Source organism: Mustela lutreola, chromosome 1, assembly GCF_030435805.1.
Source record: "Mustela lutreola isolate mMusLut2 chromosome 1, mMusLut2.pri, whole genome shotgun sequence".
In the NCBI taxonomy this organism is placed as follows: domain Eukaryota; kingdom Metazoa; phylum Chordata; class Mammalia; order Carnivora; family Mustelidae; genus Mustela; species Mustela lutreola.
In genome coordinates this window covers 222,661,166-222,681,549 of record NC_081290.1, presented here as the reverse complement: position 1 = coordinate 222,681,549, position 20,384 = coordinate 222,661,166, and the positions used below count along the sequence as shown (strand labels likewise).

The following is a 20,384-nucleotide window of genomic DNA, read 5'->3' as shown; positions in this document are numbered from 1 at the left end:
AACTTTTTTTTTCCTTTTTAAAAGGTGTACGAGAAGAGCAGAGATCACCATTCAATGATCGTTTTCCACTTAAGCGACCTAGATATGAAGATTCAGATAAACCATTTGTAGATAGCCCAGCATCAAGATTTGCCGGCCTTGATACAAATCAGCGACTTACAGCTTTAGCTGAAGATAGACCATTATTTGATGGACCTGGTAGGCCATCAGTAACAAGAGATGGCCCAACCAAGATGATTTTTGATGGACCTAATAAATTAAGCCCTAGAATTGATGGACCTCCTACACCAGGTTCTCTTCGGTTTGATGGGTCACCAGGACAAATGGGGGGAGGTGGCCCTTTGAGATTTGAAGGACCACAAGGTCAGCTAGGAGGTGGGTGTCCTTTGAGATTTGAAGGTCCTCCAGGACCAGTAGGGACACCTTTGCGGTTTGAGGGGCCGATTGGTCAAGCAGGAGGAGGTGGTTTTCGGTTTGAAGGTTCTCCTGGTCTGAGGTTTGAGGGATCTGCAGGTGGTTTGCGATTTGAAGGACCAGGGGGCCAGCCCGTGGGTGGTCTCAGGTTTGAGGGACATCGGGGTCAACCTGTGGGTGGTCTAAGGTTTGAGGGACCGCATGGTCAGCCTGTGGGTGGACTTAGATTTGATAATCCCCGAGGTCAGCCTGTTGGTGGACTTAGATTTGAAGGTGGTCATGGTCCATCAGGGGGTGCAATGAGGTTTGATGGACCTCATGGTCAGCCAGCAGGTGGGATCAGATTTGAAGGCCCTTTGCTACAGCAGGGAGTTGGAATGAGGTTTGAGGGCCCCCATGGTCAGTCAGTAGCCGGTTTGAGGTTTGAAGGACAACATAATCAGCTTGGTGGGAACCTTAGGTTTGAGGGTCCACATGGTCAACCAGGGGTTGGGATCAGGTTTGAAGGACCGTTAGTCCAACAGGGAGGTGGAATGAGGTTTGAAGGTCCTTCTGTGCCAGGAGGTGGCCTGAGAATTGAAGGGCCTCTGGGTCAAGGTGGTCCAAGATTTGAAGGTTGTCATGCTTTAAGGTTTGATGGGCAACCAGGTCAGCCATCTCTTTTGCCCAGATATGATGGATTACATGGGCAGCCAGGTCCTAGATTTGAAAGAACTGGTCAGCCAGGCCCACAGAGATTTGATGGACCACCTGGACAGCAGGTTCAACCAAGATTTGATGGTGTACCTCAAAGATTTGATGGTCCACAACACCAGCAAGCATCAAGGTTCGATATTCCTCTTGGTCTTCAAAGCTCACGATTTGACAATCATCCTTCACAGAGGCTTGAATCAGTATCTTTCAGTCAGACTGGTCCATATAATGATCCACCTGGCAATGCTTTTAATGCCCCATCCCAAGGACTACAGTTTCAAAGACATGAACAAATGTTTGATTCACCTCAAGGACCAAATTTTAATGGACCACATGGCCCTGGAAACCAGAGCTTCTCCAATCCCCTTAACAGAGCTTCTGGACACTATTTTGATGAGAAGAATATACAGAGTTCCCAATTTGGAAACTTTGGCAATTTACCTGCTCCAATAACAGTGGGGAATATTCAGGCATCTCAACAGGTAAGTCGGCTGCAGTTATTTTAAAATGATGTTATATGCAGATATGAACTGTTTTTAATATTTTGGGATATTTGTTTACATAGCAGCAACATATAAAAGTCCTACTTCACTCTGGATAACAAATACAGTATTTGTATGTCTGTACAGTAGTTGTCTTTTACAGTCTACTTTGTGATGAATTTATAGATTGATAATTCAAGCAGGGTTTGATATCTCTGGGAAGGAGTCAGTTCAGGAGTTCTGGCCTCAGCTTTGCTGTTAACTAGTTGTTATGATTGTGTATAGGTCACATCTCTTGATTATCATTTCTGTTTGTAAAATAAGGGAAAACAAAAGGGAAAGCACTAGTAAAGTGGTTCCTGTAAGGTCACACAGGTTACTGGCTACCTTATATTTGCATAGTATCTTAAACTTTTCTAGGAAGCTTCACATTCTCCATTCCTTATAATGCTGTGAAACAGGTAAGGGAAGGTATTTTCCTTTTTTTGTAGAAAGTTTAGAAATGAAGTGACCCAGTCAAGTTACACTTGTAAACGTTTATTGTAGAAAACAGGCCTTATTATTTTTCAGTATATATGTTTAAATTGTTAAAAGTTTTAATTAAAACATAGAATGGATGTTCTTAAAACCAAGGTTTTTCTTAAAGGTTCTTACTGGTGTTGCGCAGCCAGTAGCATTTGGGCAAGGACAACAGTTTTTGCCTGTTCATCCACAAAATCCTGGAGCATTTGTTCAGAATCCTTCAGGTATGTACTTTCTGAACTTTGTGTTTTTTCAAACATATATTGTTTTGTTGAGTAGCTACTTTATCGATTTTAGGAAATGATGATTTTGAGAGGGCATATGCAGTTTAAAGAAATTTAATCTGGCTGGAAGTTTTTTGTTCTCTTTCTGAGTTTACATTGTTGATGTTTATTCACACTGATCCTGTTTAAAGCTAGAGGTGATTAGCCAGGATTTTGTAGACCATAAAAGAGAGAGAATGGAAGTTTAGGGGATGGGGTAGGAGGGTGACATTTTTGTTGAGGTAAAATGACATAAATCATAAACCTCAGAAATCTCACTTATTTGATATTTTGAGTTTTTGTTCTGTGCCTATGTGTATGTGATAATCCAGTAAACATTAAGTGAGTACTGGGAACATTGCCTTACAAAGTGGATTCTTTCATGTCTTTATGGGCTCTCAAATAGTAATTGTACATGCTGTGTTAAAAAGAAATGGGGCACCTGTCTGGCTCAGTTGGTAGAGCATGTGACTCTTGATCTTGAGATTGTAAGTTCAAGCTCCATATTGGGCCTAGGGGAAAAAGGGAAAAAAGTGTGGCTCCCTAGTCAGGTCCCCTAATAAGCTCTTTTATGGGGTGAGGCATAACAGTATTGCTGTGGATATAATAACAGTATTGGATATGAGAGCTTTTAAAAGTGAATTTTAGTTTTAGTATAACAGGAAGTATATAAATAATGGTGATTTATAAAACAACAAAGTTTTAGTGTACTGAGAACTACCCAACCAAATTATAGTGGTACTTGCTTTATTTCTGAATCATTAAAACAGACATTTTCGGAAACATGCTCTAGTGTGGCACTGTTTAGTTTAAGAAATTTTCCAGAACTTTTAAGTTTTAAAAGTTTTCCAGAACTTTTAATTAAAGTAACTAGGGAAGTCCTAGCCAAGCTTTAGTTTATGCTTTAGTTTTTTTTTTTTTTTTTTTAAGATTTTTATTTATTTGACAGAGATCACAAGTAGGCAGAGAGGCAGGCAGAGAGAGGAAGCAGGCTCCCTGCTGAGCAGAGTGCCCGATGTGGGGCTCGATCCCAGGACCCTGAGATCATGACCTGAGTGGAAGGCAGAGGCTTAACCCACTGAGCCATCCAGCGCCCCATATGCTTTTGTTCTTAATCTGTGGCATCACAAGAGTTCATTCAGTTAATTTGGAAGCTTTTTCAAAAAAACTTCTGGATTGACAATTAGGATTAATTAATTTTCTTATGTTGTTTGTTGTCATTATAATGAAAAGGGAATTAAGGAATTGGGATCTAAAATCAGAAGACCAGGATGTTAGAAGCTATACTACTTTATAGGTGGGCAGGGTATAAGCAAATATCTTCTCTGTGATTCATTTGCTTCCTCTGTAGACAGAAGACAACAAAGTCAGTATTTGCCTGTGATTTTTTTTTTTTTAAGAGAATCAAATAAGGTAGTATATGGAAAAGTACTTTATAACTTCTACTATATTAATATATTTTCCTTTAGAACTTTTTTTTTTTTTAAAGATTCCATCTATATTTATTTGACAGCAATCACAAGTAGGCAGAGAGGCAGTCAGAGAAAGAGGAGGAAGCAGGCTCCCTGTTGAACAGAGAACCTGAAGCAGGGCTCCATCCCAGGACCCTGGGATCATGACCTGAGCCAAAGGCAGAGGCTTTAACTCAACTGAGCCACCCAGCAGGCGCCCCTCAGTTTTTCATTTTGAATAGAGGATTTGTTGTGTTGGGGTTGGTGGCACGAGATAGTGTGCAAAAAAACGATTTTTTTTTCCCCTTTTCGTAGGAGAATAAAACAAATTTTCTTTCTGTGTTTATAACTGGTGTGCATGTGTATACATACAGGGCATAGCCATGTCACAGAAAATATGTGATTTTTCTTTTAGGTTGGAGGTATTGAGTGAGATGTTAGCTATGCCTTCCTACTTCAAATTGTTTTTAAAGAGATGGGAGGGCTACCTGGGTGGGTCAGTGGGTTAATAAGCCTCTGCCTTTGGCCTCTGCCTTCGGCTCAGGTCATGATCTCAGGGTCCTGGGATCGAGCCCCGCATTGGATTCTCTGCTCAGCAGGGAGTCTGCTTCCCCGCCCCCTCTGTCTGCCTCTCTGCCTACTTGTGATGTCTGTCAAATAAATAAAATCTTTAAAAAAATTTATTAAAAGAAAATAAAGATATGAAAAGTATTCATTGTTCTATATTCAGCTTAAGATTTCTTTAAAATGAAAGTAAAAACACCCCTTTCTTAGTAGTAAATATACTTATATGCTCATATATTCATTTATTTTTTTTTTTAAGATTTATTCATTTGAGAGAGAGTAGGGGGAAAGGGCAGAGGAAAATAATCTAAAGGAGACTCCCCGCTGAGCCCCAACCCTGAGATCATAACCCGATCTGAAATCAAGAGTTGGAAGCCCAACTGACCAAGCCATCAAGCACCCCATGTTCATTAATTCATTTAAACATATTGATCATTTGCTATATGCCCGACATGATTATAGCAGGATTTATTGACTTTTTTTTTTTTTTTAAGATTTTATTTATTTATTTGAGGGAGTGAGCAAGTGGGGCATAGGGACCAGCAGGCTCCCCACCACTGAGCTTGGAGCCCAACATGGGGCTTGATCAGCAGTAGCCTGAGCTTCTTTGCAAGTGCAATGCTTAAGCCAAGGTCAGAGGGGCAGGTACCCACCCTGTGGGTCACGTGGCTTATCTTGCATTAGTTACCTTGGGTAGTCATGGGAGGAGGATGGAGGCAGGAATCCTTTCACTTAGGCTTTGGGTATTTTTTTTTTCCCCCCTGTCTTGGAAATCCTGTGCTGTGAGATACCAGTCTATTCATCTATACAAAACTGTCTTTCCCAATATGGTTAGAAGATGAGAGATAGAAAGTGAGAAAGGTGGAAGTTAGAGCTAAAGGTGGTGCTGCTTTAAGTAGAAGGGAGAATGAGGCTTTCTGTTCTGTGTATTCTGTTCTTTGGCATGGATTTGGATTCAGTTAGGCAAATGTAGATAATAACTTTTTAAAAAAATAACACATATAAAGCATTTCTATTATGAACACTTAAAATGGGCGCCTGGGTGGCTCCGTGGGTTAAGCCGCTGCCTTCGGCTCAGGTCATGATCTCAGAGTGCTGGGATCGAGTCCCGCATCGGGCTCTCTGCTCAGCAGGGAGCCTGCTTCCCTCTCTCTCTCTCTCCGCCTGCCTCTCTGTCTACTTGTGATTTCTCTCTGTCAAATAAATAAATAAAATCTTTAAAAAAAAAAAAAAAAAAACACTTAAAGTACCAGTGTTTTCAGTGTTAGGTTTTAGTATTTATCCTAGAATATATTTTTAAGAGATGATGACCTGCTAACCTAAATGGAAAGTTCATTTGATGATCTTCTGAGATAATTACACTCATTCTTAACAAGATTTTGTCAAATTTGTTGGTGATAAGGCATCTTGAAGAAAACTTTAAAAAATGCTTAGTATAATACGCATTTTTAAGTTCTTTCAATTAAGAGTGTTATTTTTTTAAAGGCGGTCTTCCTAAGGCATATCCTGATAATCATCTCAGTCAGGTGGATGTAAATGAATTATTTTCAAAACTGCTAAAAACAGGAATTCTCAAATTGTCTCAGCCTGATTCAGCTACAACACGTAAGTATGGTTCTATACTTCATCTATACTGAATTTCAGTTAGTTACAAAGATGTATGTATAGTATAATGATATAAGTTATGATAAAAGTTCTTACAATAATTGACTTTTTTTCTGGAAATCAATCTCATTATAAGATTAATAATGAGATTCTTCAAAAATTTTTTAAGATGGCACTAATACCTTCATAGTGCATTGTTTCAATTAACATTCCTGCAAATATCATGCAGATTCTTCACTGTTCTTTATTCATTTAGTTTTTAAAAATAATTTGAATATTGATGAAATAAAATTTCATGAAAATTGACTTCTAAGTAATCAGGCCTAATTTCATTTATCAAAATAAAGAATTATATTTGTTTCCTTGGCCAGTAAATACAATGAATAGATAAGATGGGATTCTCTAGGTTTATAACACAGTAGTGTTGCCCTATGATAAGAATGCTAAGATATGTGGAATCTGAACAAAACAAGTGAACAAGCAAAACAACAATGGTAAATTTTATAGACATAAAGAACAGATTGGTGGATACCAGAAGGGAAGGAGATAGGGGATAGTGAAATGTGTGCTAGATGGTAACTTGACTTTTCAGGTGGTCATTTTGTAATAAATAAAGATATTGAATTATTTAAAAAAAAAAAAAAAAAAGAAGAGAAGAATGCTTAGAGAATGGTATTGAGAAATTTGTTCTGTTTTCTTTTTTTCAATTGAAGAAGTAAATGAAGTTGCTGCTCAGCCTCCCCCTGAAGAGGAGGAAGATCAAAATGAAGATCAAAATGTTCCAGATCTTACCAATTTTACAATTGAAGAATTGAAACAGTATGTAATCTAATTTTCTTTCTAATTTTTTAAGATAAAAAGGACATTGACTTTAAACATTGGATCTTATTATTAGTGCTATTCATTTTACCCCTCTTACTGTTTATAAAATTTAGGAAGCATGTTTTTCTTATTTTTAAATTAGTGAAATAGATGTAAAATAAACTTCAGGAAGTTTTTAAGTTTTTAAATTATTTTAAAATATGTCTGCTGCACAAGTAATTTAGGCCAAAAGGCCATCTCTGAATTACTATTTTTTACTATCTGTGTTTGGTATAGTGAATATGGGGAGTTAAAATATTACCTGTTGATACTCTCATCTTTGTTTTATATCTTCATTTCTCTTAATCATTTTTTTCTGTATTTGATATTCTTACGCCTTTGAAGATATGAAAATGAGATTTTTATAGTCTGTTATTTAAGAAATTTTTAAAAAATCTATTTTCATTTCATAAGTAATGCATGTTCATTGTAGAACATTAGAAAATTCTGAGTCCATAGAATATGCAACTCTTTATCTCTGGGACATGAGTTCAAGCCCCACTTTGGCATGGAGCCTACTTGAAAAACAAAAAAAGGAAATTAGAAAATTCAAATAAATAAAATCAAGACAATTAAATTAACCTACATTTCTCACATATCACCACTCATTTAACATTTGGTGCATATTTTTTCCTAATAGTCTATTGCTTGTATCACTTATATAAAAAACCTTAAAGGTGCTTTATGGGCTCATTATATCCTTATGGGTACTTATAAAAATATAGGCACCTAATGGTTATACCTTTTATAATAAGTTTTTTTCAAAGTAATTAACATAATTAAAGTTTTATAATGAAAGGCTTATAATAAAGGCTTATCGTAAAAGATGGCATCCTTTTCTTCTAGTACTAATACCTAGAATCATTTTTTAACTATTTTTAATTCTTAGTTATGGTTCCTTTCATTTATTTCTCTATTTCTTAAAAGATTGCCTGTATTTCTGATTTGTCACATTTCTTGATTTATTACATTTAGGCAATCTCTTCACTTGAAAATGAAGATTGAGCTAGCTCTTTTACTGTCCTACCAACTCTTCCCATATAGTTATAAAACCATTTTTTATTAAATCATTATTTAGTATTAACAGTTAATAACTGCCATATTTGTTCAGTTAGTTGGTTTATATGCCTATTTCTTTCCAGATAGGGAGCCCAGAATTTTAAGAATTGATGCTAACCTCAATTACCCATTAGTCTAATTTTTCATTTTAGTAATCTATACTATTACTATTTCTTCTGTACCACTTTCACCTTTCTTTAGATGAGGGGTAGGGCAGTTTGCAGATGATCAGTCCATTTTTAGTTGGAAAGAAAACTGCACCAGGCCTATCAATAAGAGGATAGACCATGGCCCATATTCTAAAATTCACCAAAGTTATTTTAAAGAGGGTTATTGACACACTGTTAGAGAATAATACTGATTTTTGGGTATTGTTTCAGCAGGCTTTTGGCTGAAACATCATTCTGTTACGTAATAATGGCTTCACCATTTTTAAAATATGGAAAACTGAAATATTTTTAAGTGCCTTTTTTTTAAAAGCCATTTAGCCCTGGCAGCAAAACTAAAGATGATTTCTGTATTTTTAAAAATAGACGTTATGATAGTGTTATAAATCGACTGTACACTGGTATTCAGTGTTACTCCTGTGGAATGAGGTTTACAACATCACAGACAGACGTATATGCAGATCACTTGGACTGGCATTATCGGCAAAATAGAACGGAAAAAGATGTTAGCAGAAAAGTCACTCATAGGCGTTGGTACTACAGTTTAACCGTAAGTAATCAATATATCCTCCAATCCATGTTTTAACCTTTAAATCATACCGTTAAGTGTATTTGTTTAAAAATTGCTGGAATTTAAGAGGCAGGGCGGGGGTTTGTGGGGGTAGGGAAGGGAAAAACAAAACAAGATGGGATTGGGAGGAAGACAAACCATGAGAGACTCTTAATCTCACAAAACAAACTGAGGGTTGCTGAAGGGTGGAGGGGTAGAGGTAGGGTGGTTGGGTTATGGACTTTGGGGAATGTATGTGCTATGGTGAGGCTGTGAAATGTGTAAGTCTGATGATTCACAGACTTGTACCCCTGGGGCAAATATATGTTAATAAAAATAATTTTTAATAATTAAATTGCTAGGAGTTCTGAGTTTTCTGAATAGAATTTGACCCCTAGAATATAAAAAGTATTTTTAAATAATTTGAAGAGTATGTGTTTGGTTTTTGTTGAGATAAGAGTAGGACATGTTTCTTACAATTCTAAAATTCTAATTTTTCTGTGACTTTCTTTGGTAAAAATTGCATGGTAAATTTATCTTGTTAAAATCAGTACTTGTAATTCTAGAGGTAATGGAAAATGAACATTAGAATCTTAATTGTTCAGTAGTTGCTTTATGTTGGCTGTTAGTTATGGGGGTTCACAAAGAAGGTAGAATTTTTAAAAAAGGAAGTGTTTTGTAGACAGATGTATAATTTTTCAATGCATTATATTGAAGATAAGCAGTAAAAGTTTAGAAACAAATGAAAATACTCATTTTAAATCAACTCCTTTTAAGGACTGGATAGAATTCGAGGAAATAGCTGATTTAGAAGAACGTGCAAAGAGCCAGTTTTTTGAAAAGGTGCATGAAGAAGTAGTGCTCAAAACTCAGGAGGCTGCTAAAGAAAAGGAGTTCCAAAGTGTACCTGCTGGACCAGCTGGAGCAGTTGAGGTAAGAGTATTAAATTTTCTACCTCTGGTAATGCCCCAGCTTCCTTATCAGTGATCAGCGACAGTGAAATGTTAACTCTTTTTGCATGGAAGAATGCAGGATCCTTAAAACTTATTTTGTATTTCTACTATATATTGAACTGCAGATAACTCTTTAATTCCTTCTTCTACTTAATAAAGTGTTTATATATTTTTGCCTCATGTGATTGAATGTGTTCTGTAAATTTCATTTTATGATTCTGTTTTAGAGTTGTGAAATCTGTCAAGAACAATTTGAACAATACTGGGATGAAGAAGAGGAGGAATGGCATTTAAAGAATGCTATTAGAGTAGATGGAAAGGTAATTTCCAGTTCTTTGTAACTGTTAAGATTATTTTTTAGGGGGGAACTTGCCACTTTGAATGAAAAGTGTTTGTTTTTTTATTTTTATAAGAAAGTTGTTTGTCTTTAGTTACAGTGTTTGAGTTGGAACATATCTTGCCATCTTATTTTATATAAGAGGTCGCGTAACTAGGTAATGATAAACCCAGATGGGGTCTACTACATCTAGTCAGTCTTCTTTCTGCCTAACCACAGTACTTTAATTTTGAGTTTGTATTTCATTATAAAGAACTGTTACTGTCTTCAGAGTGTATCATGTTATCTGTTTAAGCGTATAAAGCAAGTTAAAGGAGAAATTGGGATGGAATTTTTTTTAACCCACATTTTTAACAGTTGGTTTTGTTACCTTTTCAAAGATAGCTATTTTCTGGTGTAAATTAATCATATCAGAATAGTCCCTTAGAAATGAATATACATGTGAATACCTACTTTTTCTCTTCTTGCTTCAGATTTATCATCCATCATGTTATGAAGATTATCAAAATGTAAGTTCTTTTTGGTTACGGTTTGTTTTCATTTACATGAGTAAATTTTGTTATTTTTTGCATCAGAGCAATATTTTTATTTTAACCTTATTGATGTATTGAGCTGCGTTGATGTATCATTTAGGTTGTTCAAATATTCATGCTAGATTGATAGGATCTGATTTAAATTTTTGAAACTTCTGTATTCCGTTCTAGAGCAGTAGGCCTAGTGAAATGTTGGAGAAACTGAAGATAAGGATCATGATGGGAACAGGTTTCTAGAGTTAATGGGTAGCACTTAACTGCCTCCCCCCTTTTAGCCATGTAACATAGGAATAATTTTTAAATGATCACAAGTGAAATCTGAAATATCTGTTTGACCTTAGACGTTCACACTTTCATGTTTGAGAGTAACCCCATTTCTTTAAGCCAAACCGTTCGGGAGGCAGTTCGGAAGATTTATTTAGATCATTAAAAGAGTAGAACTTTCTAGGACATTTTGATGGTTTGTGAGGTCAGAGTATTTGAAATTAGGATAGTCATAAAAATTCCAGAATATATGTAGGAGTTACCATGTTTGTGGGGTTAACTATAGAGGTATGTCTGATCAACTTCTTTTTGCCTTAAATTGGTTACTGCTTTTCTTGGCATTGATCATTGCTGAGCACGTATTAAATGCTCAGTATGTATACCTTTTATTTGGCTGCTTTCATGGCGTGTCTTATGGGGGAGGAGGTATTTCAATTGGATTTGATATATGTATGTTTCTTTGCCCATACAAGGGTCTTAAAAAACTAGTCATTTAATGTGGTATTTTGAACTTTAATCAGAACTTACAGAGCTTTTCATTTTGTAGACATCTTCATTTGATTGTACACCGTCTCCCAGCAAGACACCAGTTGAAAACCCTTTGAACATTATGTTGAACATTGTCAAAAACGAATTGCAGGAACCCTGTGAAAGTCCCAAAGTTAAGGAAGAACGAATTGATACCCCACCAGCTTGTACAGAGGAAAGCATAGCAGCACCCACTGAAATTAAAACAGAAAATGATACAGTCGAGTCAGTTTAAATAAAATGAGAAAGGTATGTTTTTCTTTTTAAAAAAAGCTGCTGTTGGATATAGAAGGTGAAGAATTTTTTATGTATATATAGACATATATCTATATAAATTGTCTAGCTGAGGCAGGGCCTTCAGCTATCATTTGGTTAATAAATACATTTTAGTATTTGCATTTCCTACTGCCTGCACAGTTTCAGGTGCTTCTTGTGTGAAAGTTCTGTAGATGTGTGCAAATTTAACAAAATGAAATTGTATGTGTAAAAATGTACGATTTTCACTTGTGAAACTGTAAATTATAAATAAAAAATATTTTTGCTATCCATGGAGTGTAATATTTATGCACACCATCAAATAAAGACAGTGTTTCTGTACTTTTTATTGGGTGAAAATGGAATTAAACAGCAACCTCAACGTAAGATTTTTTTTCTAGTAGCTTCCCATGATTAAAGAAGCAAATTCTGGTTAGTTTTATCCTTCAAAAGAGGGGTCTGAGAGAGCACTGCAGGACTTTTCTCAAATAGAAAAGCCAGATTTGAAAATTTTTAAAAACGAAATAAGACTTTGCATATATATCTCTAGCTGTAGAGAACCATCTAGATGTCCATTTTTGAAAAGTATCTAATGAAGCAACTTTTATTGAAATTGGACACTGATGCCATCAAACGATTAACAAATATATTTAAGTACTGAAGGTGATTTTTTTTTTTAAATGACATTTTCAAGTATGTCAAACAATTTAATGCAGATGAACATATTTCTATTTTAATTTACAGGGGAATCTGTAAGAATGTTCATTTGAAACATGGTTAACCTTTTTCCTTTGTTGGTTTTGACTGAATTAGATGGATACCATGAGATGTTAATATTCATACATGTAATAAATAGAATGATGAAGAAACTTCTGGTTTGTATCTGTTTATTTCTTGAATGGCTTTAGAAATGTGGCTTTTCTTAGGTCTTTAAAATCACCATTCTTTAACGTGAACATGGCACCTGCTATAAGCCAGGAACTCTGAGATGGAAGATGAATCTTTTCTGCCATCTATTGGAGGAGAGGGGCATATAAAACAATGAAAGCCAGTTTGTTGAACATTTACTGTGTGGTAGGCATTGGCAAATTTTTTAGATGTTTCTTCTTTGGTATTTATAATCATACATAGTAGATATTATCTACTATGTACAGATTGAATCACTGAGAAAGTTGTAGAATAGGAATGTAGACCTAGCTTTGCTTCATTTTATTCTGTAGTATTTCTGTAATTACAAAGCATTCCTTGAGTAGGTACATCAGACTACCTGGAATTGGGTTAAGGAAGACTTCAGAGGTGGTGGTATTTGGGTTTAGGAGAACTAGGAGTGGAGTCCACATTGGTGGGAAGGGTATGTATGGAGAATTGACAGCAAACAAAGGCTTGAAAACATGTGTTTCCAAATTGTTCTATATGGTTAAAACCCAACAACTTTGAAGATTATGAAGTCTTCTTAGTTATGCTTAGAAGTTTGTATTATACTGGTGAGCATGGGGGCCACCAGAAATTTAAACAAATCCTATCTGCATCTTTTTAAAGAATCAAGTGAACAGAAATTTATGAGATTGTTGACTGTCAATACAATTATTATAAAAGGTCCAATAAGAAAAACCGGTAGGTGTCCACTGGATTTGAGAAGTGAGAACACATTGTGATAGCTGAACTTCCAAATGTAAATCAACACTCATGGAAGAAGTGCTGGGGTCTGAATCCAAAAACAGGCAAAATTTTCTGTTGTCTTCTTTTGGGGGGGGATCGTAACTTGTATCAAATGCTTAAAAGTATTTGATCAGAGGGGCACCTGGGTGGCTCAGTGGGTTAAAGGCTCTGCCTTTGGCTCAGGTCATGATCTCAGGGTCCTGGGATCGAGACCGCATTGGGCTGTTCAGCATGGAGCCTGCTTCCTCCTCTTTCTCTCTGCCTACTTGTAATCTCTGTCAAATAAATAAATAAAATCTTAAAACAAAACAACGAAACAAGTATCTGACTGAAGAAAGGGGACATTCACATCTACCAGTGTATGAAGAATATCCATATAAAGGAAGAGGATCACGGAAAGGTCCTTGAGGAGCAAACATTAAACTCTTAAATGGGAGGGTGGGAAAGAAGTACTACTGAGGGAAAAAAAAAAATCCACAAAATCCATAATGGTTGAAAAAAGGCAGTAAACAAAGCCAAGGAAATACGGGATGATAAAGAACCCCTAAAAATTGAAGAACAGGTGAGTATTATGGGTGTTAACACTAGTTGCAATGGGGTAGTGAGGGTGAGCGGTGACAAAATTTTATGAGCTACTCTTCATTTAACTGTAGTTAGAATGAGAGAAAAAGATGTCTACCATACATGTTAAAAGGAGTTCAATGGAGACCTGTTGAAGAGAGATGACTGACAGACCAGAGATTTATCAATAGCACAAAAGGAATTAGCTTTGAAGTGGCAGAGGGGTAATACTTCCTCCGAGATGATCACAGGTACTTAATAGTTGGAACTGAAAATCCAATTCCTAGTTTTTCTTCGAGGTAGGAGGTTGGATACTGGGCAGTGATTTAGATGTGTGGCCCCCAAATTTCACTGCATTACCATCAGCAAATATTAAGAACAGATGGTCTCTGAAGGATCTCATTTAGCAGACTCTGAGATCCCTCTACCATTTAGAAAGCTCCAACATGCAAATAATGTCAATTATATCTTAACTTTAAAAAACCCTTGGGTAACTTAATAGCTAGATCTGATAACTGATCTAGGAAACAACAATGACTTTGTAGCCCCAAAAGATGGAAAAGTAATAGTCAACACAGATCAATGGGAATTAAAACTAGTTAGTAAGCTACACTGGAAAGTGTAGCAAGGAAAACCCAAGAAAGCCTCATGTAAGATGAAATATTTTTTGAAGTAACAGCTGAAGTTTGTGAGAACTAACATTTCCCAAAACCTGAAAATTTCATTGTTAGTACCCTCTATGTTCTGATTTTAACATAATCTGCTTACTTAAAACCTAGTTTTAACTTTACTGTTCTGGAAAATACTATAGTTATCTGTTACTTAACTAAAAATAAGCTTCAGAAAAAAAAAAGACCTACCTATATAATAAAAATTCAGATTTTCAAGTAAAAACTAAACCCCAAATAGACCATTTGTTTTGTTTTCCCAAACAAACTTTGTTTACAACCTGTTTAGCAACTACTAAATGCTACAAGAAGTTTATACAAAATTTTCAGAAAAATACTTGGCATCTCACTGTGCTGGCAAGTGAAAAGTTTTTAGCAGACTAAAGAAGAGGTAATCTGAAGGTAGAAATGGAGTCAGGCTAAAAAAAAAAAAGGGGGGGAACTGAACTTCTCTCAAAGTAGGGTTTCCTCCTAATCCTATACAGAGTTGTGCAGGTGGGAAAGAGCAAGTTAAACAAGAGCAAAAAAGCACTGCGGGGTGAAAGTTTGGAGAGGTGTCCAACTAAAGGAGAACAAGAATGCCTGGGAAGCAAGAGAAGAGTATTTAGCTATTTAGGCATAAGGAAGTTGGTTACCAAAACACATTTAATTGAACTTTTGGCCTGGGGTTGGCTCTGCTCCCTCCTCTGGCACTAAATGCAAAAAGCTGATTTATGGGGGATTTAGGCAGAGCCCTCTGGAAAAACTAAGAGATGGAACCTTAAGTTTCCTACTTACACAGAGCTCCATTTCTCTAGAATGCCAAGATTCCCACTTCAGTGTGTTCTGGAATGGTTCACATGAGACATTTCCTTCAGTCAGTTCCTCACTTACCTTGACATCCTGTGCATCCGGGGTTTTTATATCTTGACTCCTCTGAGTGTTACCAATAATTGGTAACTGCCAAACCAGTGTTTTTCTTAGCTTCTTAATCTTTTCCTGACCCATGTGCTCATAAGAAATACTTTTGTTTTATATAACAATAGATGTTTTCCTGTGCTTCTGTATTTTTACTTAGAATTTTTGTAAAATTAAAAAATATAGAAAAGTCTTTTACATCTTTCTTGTTCTATACTGAGTTTTAATCTTCTACATTCTTTGAAAAAAAACTTTAAAAAACTAAATGAGGGGCACCTGAGTGGCTCAGTGGGTTAAAGCCTCGGCCTTCGGCTCTGGTCATGATCCCGGGGTCCTGGGATCGAGCCCCACATCGGGCTCTCTGCTCGGGGGGGGGGGGGGGGGCTGCTTCCTCCTCTCTCTCTCTGCCTACTTGTGATCTCTGTCTGTCAAATAAATAAATAAAATCTTAAAAAAAAACAAAACTAAACTAAAAGATTGCATATATATTGCCTTTCATTCACTTTATCTTTTTCTATGTTAATAATGTAGAACTCATTTCTACAACTGTGTATTTCATAGGCATGTAGCATAATTCAGCACTGTTTCACTGATGGATATTAAAGTGTCTAATTATTTACAACCATAACACTTTGCAATGACTAACCTACTACAACAGAACATTATTTTGAAGATTTTACAACTGGATAGTTTCTGACTGAAGGGTAACATATGTTTAGAGTTTCAACAGATACTGCCAAACTGTCCTTCCTGGGTCATTCCAATTTAATCTCTCACCAGCAGGGTCTTCAGACCTCTTTTAGCACTCATTATCTATCTTTTAGTTTTTATCATAGTGCTGTGCAGAGCATTCCTAATGAGTTCAATAAATTTTGTTCAACCCCCCCCCCAAATTGAAGTACAGTTGATGTACAACATTCATTAGTTTCAGGTGTACTTACTTTTGGTATTTTTCATCATTTTTGCTCATTAGTTTTTCTAGAGTTACTCTTTCTCAGACTTGATGATAAACATTGTCTACTTCTGGTCTAAACTTCATGGTAATGTATCTTTTAAATGTTTGTTTTCTCTGTGATCCCTGGGGCTGATATTACTTAAGAAGGACTTCCTAAAATATAAACAGCAAATTCCTGTATTTTCTTCTAGCACTTTGATAGTATCTTTAACTCTGAAATTTTTGCATATGAAAATGAAGAGCTTACATTTCTGTATCTGAAATGCTACCGCTATAAGTGTATACATATATTTCTGAATTCTAGTTTGTTCCACTACTTATCCAGTCCTATTCCAGTTACCTGTTATACATACCCTAGCTTTGTAGTTCTGATGGGTATTTGGGTGAGTTCTCATTCTTATTTTAAAAAAACCATTTTGGTTAATCTTGCACCTACATTCTTTGAGATAAAAAAACCATCTTGTGGGGCGCCTGCCTTTGGCTCAGGTCATGGTCTCAGGGTTCTGGGACCCAGCCCCACATCAAGCTCTCTACTCAGCAGGGAGCCTCCTTTCCCCTCCCCCTCTGCCTGCCTCTCTGCCTACTTATGATCTCTGTCAAATAAATAAATAAAATCTTAAAAAAAAAAAAAGTATGGCTTTTCTTTAAAAAAATAAAATCGCCTTTTTTTTCCATTAAAAATTGTTAGAATTTTTAATTGAAATGCAACGAATTTATAATCTGAGGAGAATCTCATCTTTAAACACTGAGCCTACTCACCTAGGAATAAAGCGTATCTTTCCATTTATTCTAATTCTAGTTTTACGTTTTTTTTTGTTTTTAAGATTTTATTTATTTGACAGAGAGAGATTACAAGTAGGCAGAGAGGCAGGCAGAGAGAGAGGAGGAAGCAGGCTCCCTGTTGAGCAGAGAGCCCGATGTGGGACTCGATCCCAGGACCCTGAGATCATGACCTGAGCTGAATGCAGTGGCTTAACCCACTGAGCCACCCAGGCACCCTAGTTTTACGTATTTTTAATGTAGGTTTGGCTTATTTCTTGATAGATTTCTAGAATGTTTCACCATTGTTGGTGCTAATTTGAGTTCTTTACATTTAAAAGTTGATTATATCGTTTACAAAAAATCATCTGGGGGCGCTTCCAAGTAAACGATATAATTTATCTTAATTTCTTGCTAATTTCATACCTTATCTCACTTACTGGATCCATACTATACTGGATCCAAAATTCTCAGAACAATGTTGAATTGTATGAATGACAGAAAATATAACCTGGATCATGAAATTAAGTTTCTTTATTGCTGGTTGATACCCTTCATCCAGTTAAGCAAACTTCCTTTTGTTCCTTATTATAAAATTTTTTTTTTTTAAATCAGTAATAGATGTTAATTTCTCAAGTGTTTTTTCAGTATCAATTAAAGTTATATAGTTTTCCCCTTTATCTACTAATGTAGAAAATTTTCATTACCTGTCTAATGTTGACCATCCTTGTACAGGTACGATTAACCCAACTTGGTTATGACATTATTCTCTAAATGCACTGCTAGGTTTTTTTTTTTGCATGTATTTTTAAGTGAGACTGAGCTATATTTTATTTTACTATCTTTTAGATTCTGCTATGGTTATGTTCCTTTCATAGTTGGGACACACTCCCATTCATCTCTATGCTTTGTTCCTGGTGACCTTCATCAGGGATATATAGGGCATTCTTTCATGATTATCAGTTCATTATGGTTTTCTAACTGTAGAGCCAATTTTTCGGGATGTGTATTTTCCTAGAAAATTGTCCAGGTCAATTTTCAAGATTATCCATATAAGACTATTCTAGATTCACCTCCAATTTTCGAAGTCCCTCTTATCTGTAGTATGTTCCCTTTTTTCCAAATATTTCTTTTCTTTAGATTTGTTAAGTGTCTATTTATTGTCCTTTTCAAACAGAAGGCATTACCATCAATTTTATTTTCTATTTCATGAATATCTTATTTTTAATTCCTTTAAGTTTATTTTGGGAAATTTTCTGTTTTCTGCTTCTCTGCTGTTTTGGTTTTCTTTTCTAATCCTTCCTGCCATTTGTGCATCCTTTGAGGATGTGCTGACCCTCAATGAATTTACCCATATAGCAACAAATGAAACCTTTACCATTATTATGTAAGTGGCTACAAACTCTCTATTAATTTGGAGTCAGTCAGAGTGAGTTCCAATTCCCCACTTCCTATTATGTGATCTTGGCCAAATGTGAGCAGTTTCTTCATCTGTAAAAACAGAAATAATAATAGAGATTAAGTCTGAAACTATTTGTAAATCATTTAGCATAGAAACTGGCCCCTATTAAAATAACTCAATCGATGTCTGAGAAAACAAAACACCTCAGTTGCTCTATTTCTAAAAATAAGCAGACTGGGATGACTAATCCCCAATTCCCTCCTAGCTGTAAAAAAGATGATTTTCGGGGCACCTGGGTAGCTCAGTGGGTTAAAGCCTCTGCCTTCCCAGGGTCCTGGGATCGATCGAGCCCCACATTGGGCTCTCTGCTCAGCAGGGAGCCTGCTTCCCCCTGTCTCTTTGCCTGCCTCTCTGCCTACTTGTGATCTGTCAAATAAATAAATAAAATCTTAAAAAAAAAAAAAGATGATTTTCATTCTCTCAGTTCATCCACAACAAACAACTGACCATCAAGCCACATCCTAACCCACACCACAGCTACTAAGCTCTCCACAGTCCCTACCTCCCAGAAGCTCAGAGTCCTTGGGGAGTCAGGGTGAAGACCAACTGTTAAATAGGTAATTTTAAAATAATGTGAAAAGTGGTCTAATAAAGGCTGCGGAAATTCAGAGACTTTGAGAAGTATGTCCAGCAAAAATCAAAGATCTAGGTTGGATACCTAATTCAGGTACTTAATACTTACTAGCTGTGAATCTTCAGGCATAACTGGTGCTTTTTGTCTCTATCTGTAAAAAGGAAGAATAATACGGTTTGGATAGGTTATGTTAGGATTAAATAACAAAACTAACAGAAAGTACTTAGTACAGTGTCAGACTCACAGGAACTCAGCAAATGGCAATTATTAGTATTACCACTATTACAAGAGGCTATGGAAGTTAAAGTCAACTTACTGTACTTCACGAGAGGTAAGACAGGGTCAGGGTAATTTCCCAAATGTGTTTAAGAACAAAACCTGTGGCAAAGAAAGAAGGATGGGGAAAGGGGAAAAAAAAAAGTTGAAAGGGGAATTAAGGTGGGTGATACCCTTGGAGGGCAGAGAATTCTACTGTATTCTCTGCTGCTAGCACTAAATCCGACCCATGTATTTTCTTCTAATTTTCTTTTTTTAAGAAGGCTCCACGCCCAACGTGGGGCTGGAACTTCTCTCTGAGATCAAAGTCGCGTGCTCTACCAACTGAGCCACCCAAGTGCCTCGTGGCCCCTGGCCCCACCCGAGTATTTTCAATAAAGAGTGAATGGAAGAATATATGTTAAGCAATAAGGTTAGATAAAAAGATTTGGGCCAAACTGCTGAAAGTGAACATTTTACATTAAAAGGAGCCTTGGATTTGGGAGTCAGGAACCCTGGGGCAGTCTTCTGACTACTGACCTGTGTTTATACTGGTTCCGTATCTTACCTGTTTGTCCTTAACGAATTACTGATACCTTGAATCGGCTAACCTACAAACCAGAGACAACACCTACCTTACAAAAATTATTGAGAATTAAGTACCAAGCAATTACCGAAGAGCCTGGCACTAATAAGCATTCAATAATGAAAGCGGCTGCAGCTGCTAACTTTTCCTTTGGGTCTTTCTCCACACCTGTGAATCGCTAAGGTAAGAACCTATTTCCTCCGATGTTCCAGCGAGCACTGAGAAACTATACTAGATTTGTCAAGGACGAAGAAAGGCCCCACCCGGCCCGCGCGACACAGGTCACCTACGCAAACTGCAGTCCTGGAACCTCCACCTGCTTCGCTGAGCCATGGAAAGCGCGACGGATGCTAAGCCATTGGAGAAAAAGGGCCTAGATAATTTGGATGTGAGGCCGTACGGAATTTCACAAAAACCGGTCCTTACCACCCTCCGACGTCTCTAGAGGCGAAGCCTAGAAAAAGGTGGAGGGGAAGCCGGAAGTGACGCAAGACCGTGAGGAACAGG

At 36.5% G+C, this 20,384-nt stretch overlaps 1 protein-coding gene and 1 long non-coding RNA gene across 4 annotated transcripts in view; one reads left to right on the top strand and one right to left on the bottom strand.

The window, feature by feature from the left end:
• PCF11 (PCF11 cleavage and polyadenylation factor subunit) overlaps positions 1-12,370 on the top strand; it is a 23,002-nt gene extending 10,632 nt beyond the window's left edge. For both annotated transcript variants that reach the window (XM_059187693.1, XM_059187703.1), the window contains exons 8-16: positions 25-1,589; positions 2,236-2,335; positions 5,875-5,994; positions 6,708-6,813; positions 8,448-8,631; positions 9,409-9,564; positions 9,812-9,904; positions 10,395-10,430; positions 11,266-12,370. In XM_059187693.1, coding sequence (XP_059043676.1) covers positions 25-1,589; positions 2,236-2,335; positions 5,875-5,994; positions 6,708-6,813; positions 8,448-8,631; positions 9,409-9,564; positions 9,812-9,904; positions 10,395-10,430; positions 11,266-11,481 — 2,576 coding nt within the window. In that variant the 3' untranslated portion in view covers positions 11,482-12,370. The remainder of the gene's footprint in view (positions 1-24; positions 1,590-2,235; positions 2,336-5,874; positions 5,995-6,707; positions 6,814-8,447; positions 8,632-9,408; positions 9,565-9,811; positions 9,905-10,394; positions 10,431-11,265) is intronic.
• On the bottom strand, positions 11,211-20,384 carry LOC131840154 (uncharacterized). Of its 2 annotated transcripts, none has more exons than XR_009357225.1 (5): positions 20,168-20,367; positions 19,353-19,414; positions 19,145-19,183; positions 18,379-18,491; positions 11,211-12,514 (listed from the first exon to the last, which is right to left on the bottom strand). It is a non-coding gene; the product is annotated as an uncharacterized LOC131840154 (long non-coding RNA). The 2 variants fall into 2 exon arrangements; XR_009357223.1 differs by lacking the exon at positions 11,211-12,514 and adding an exon at positions 12,522-12,822 and having other exon boundaries at positions 12,984-18,491; positions 20,168-20,384.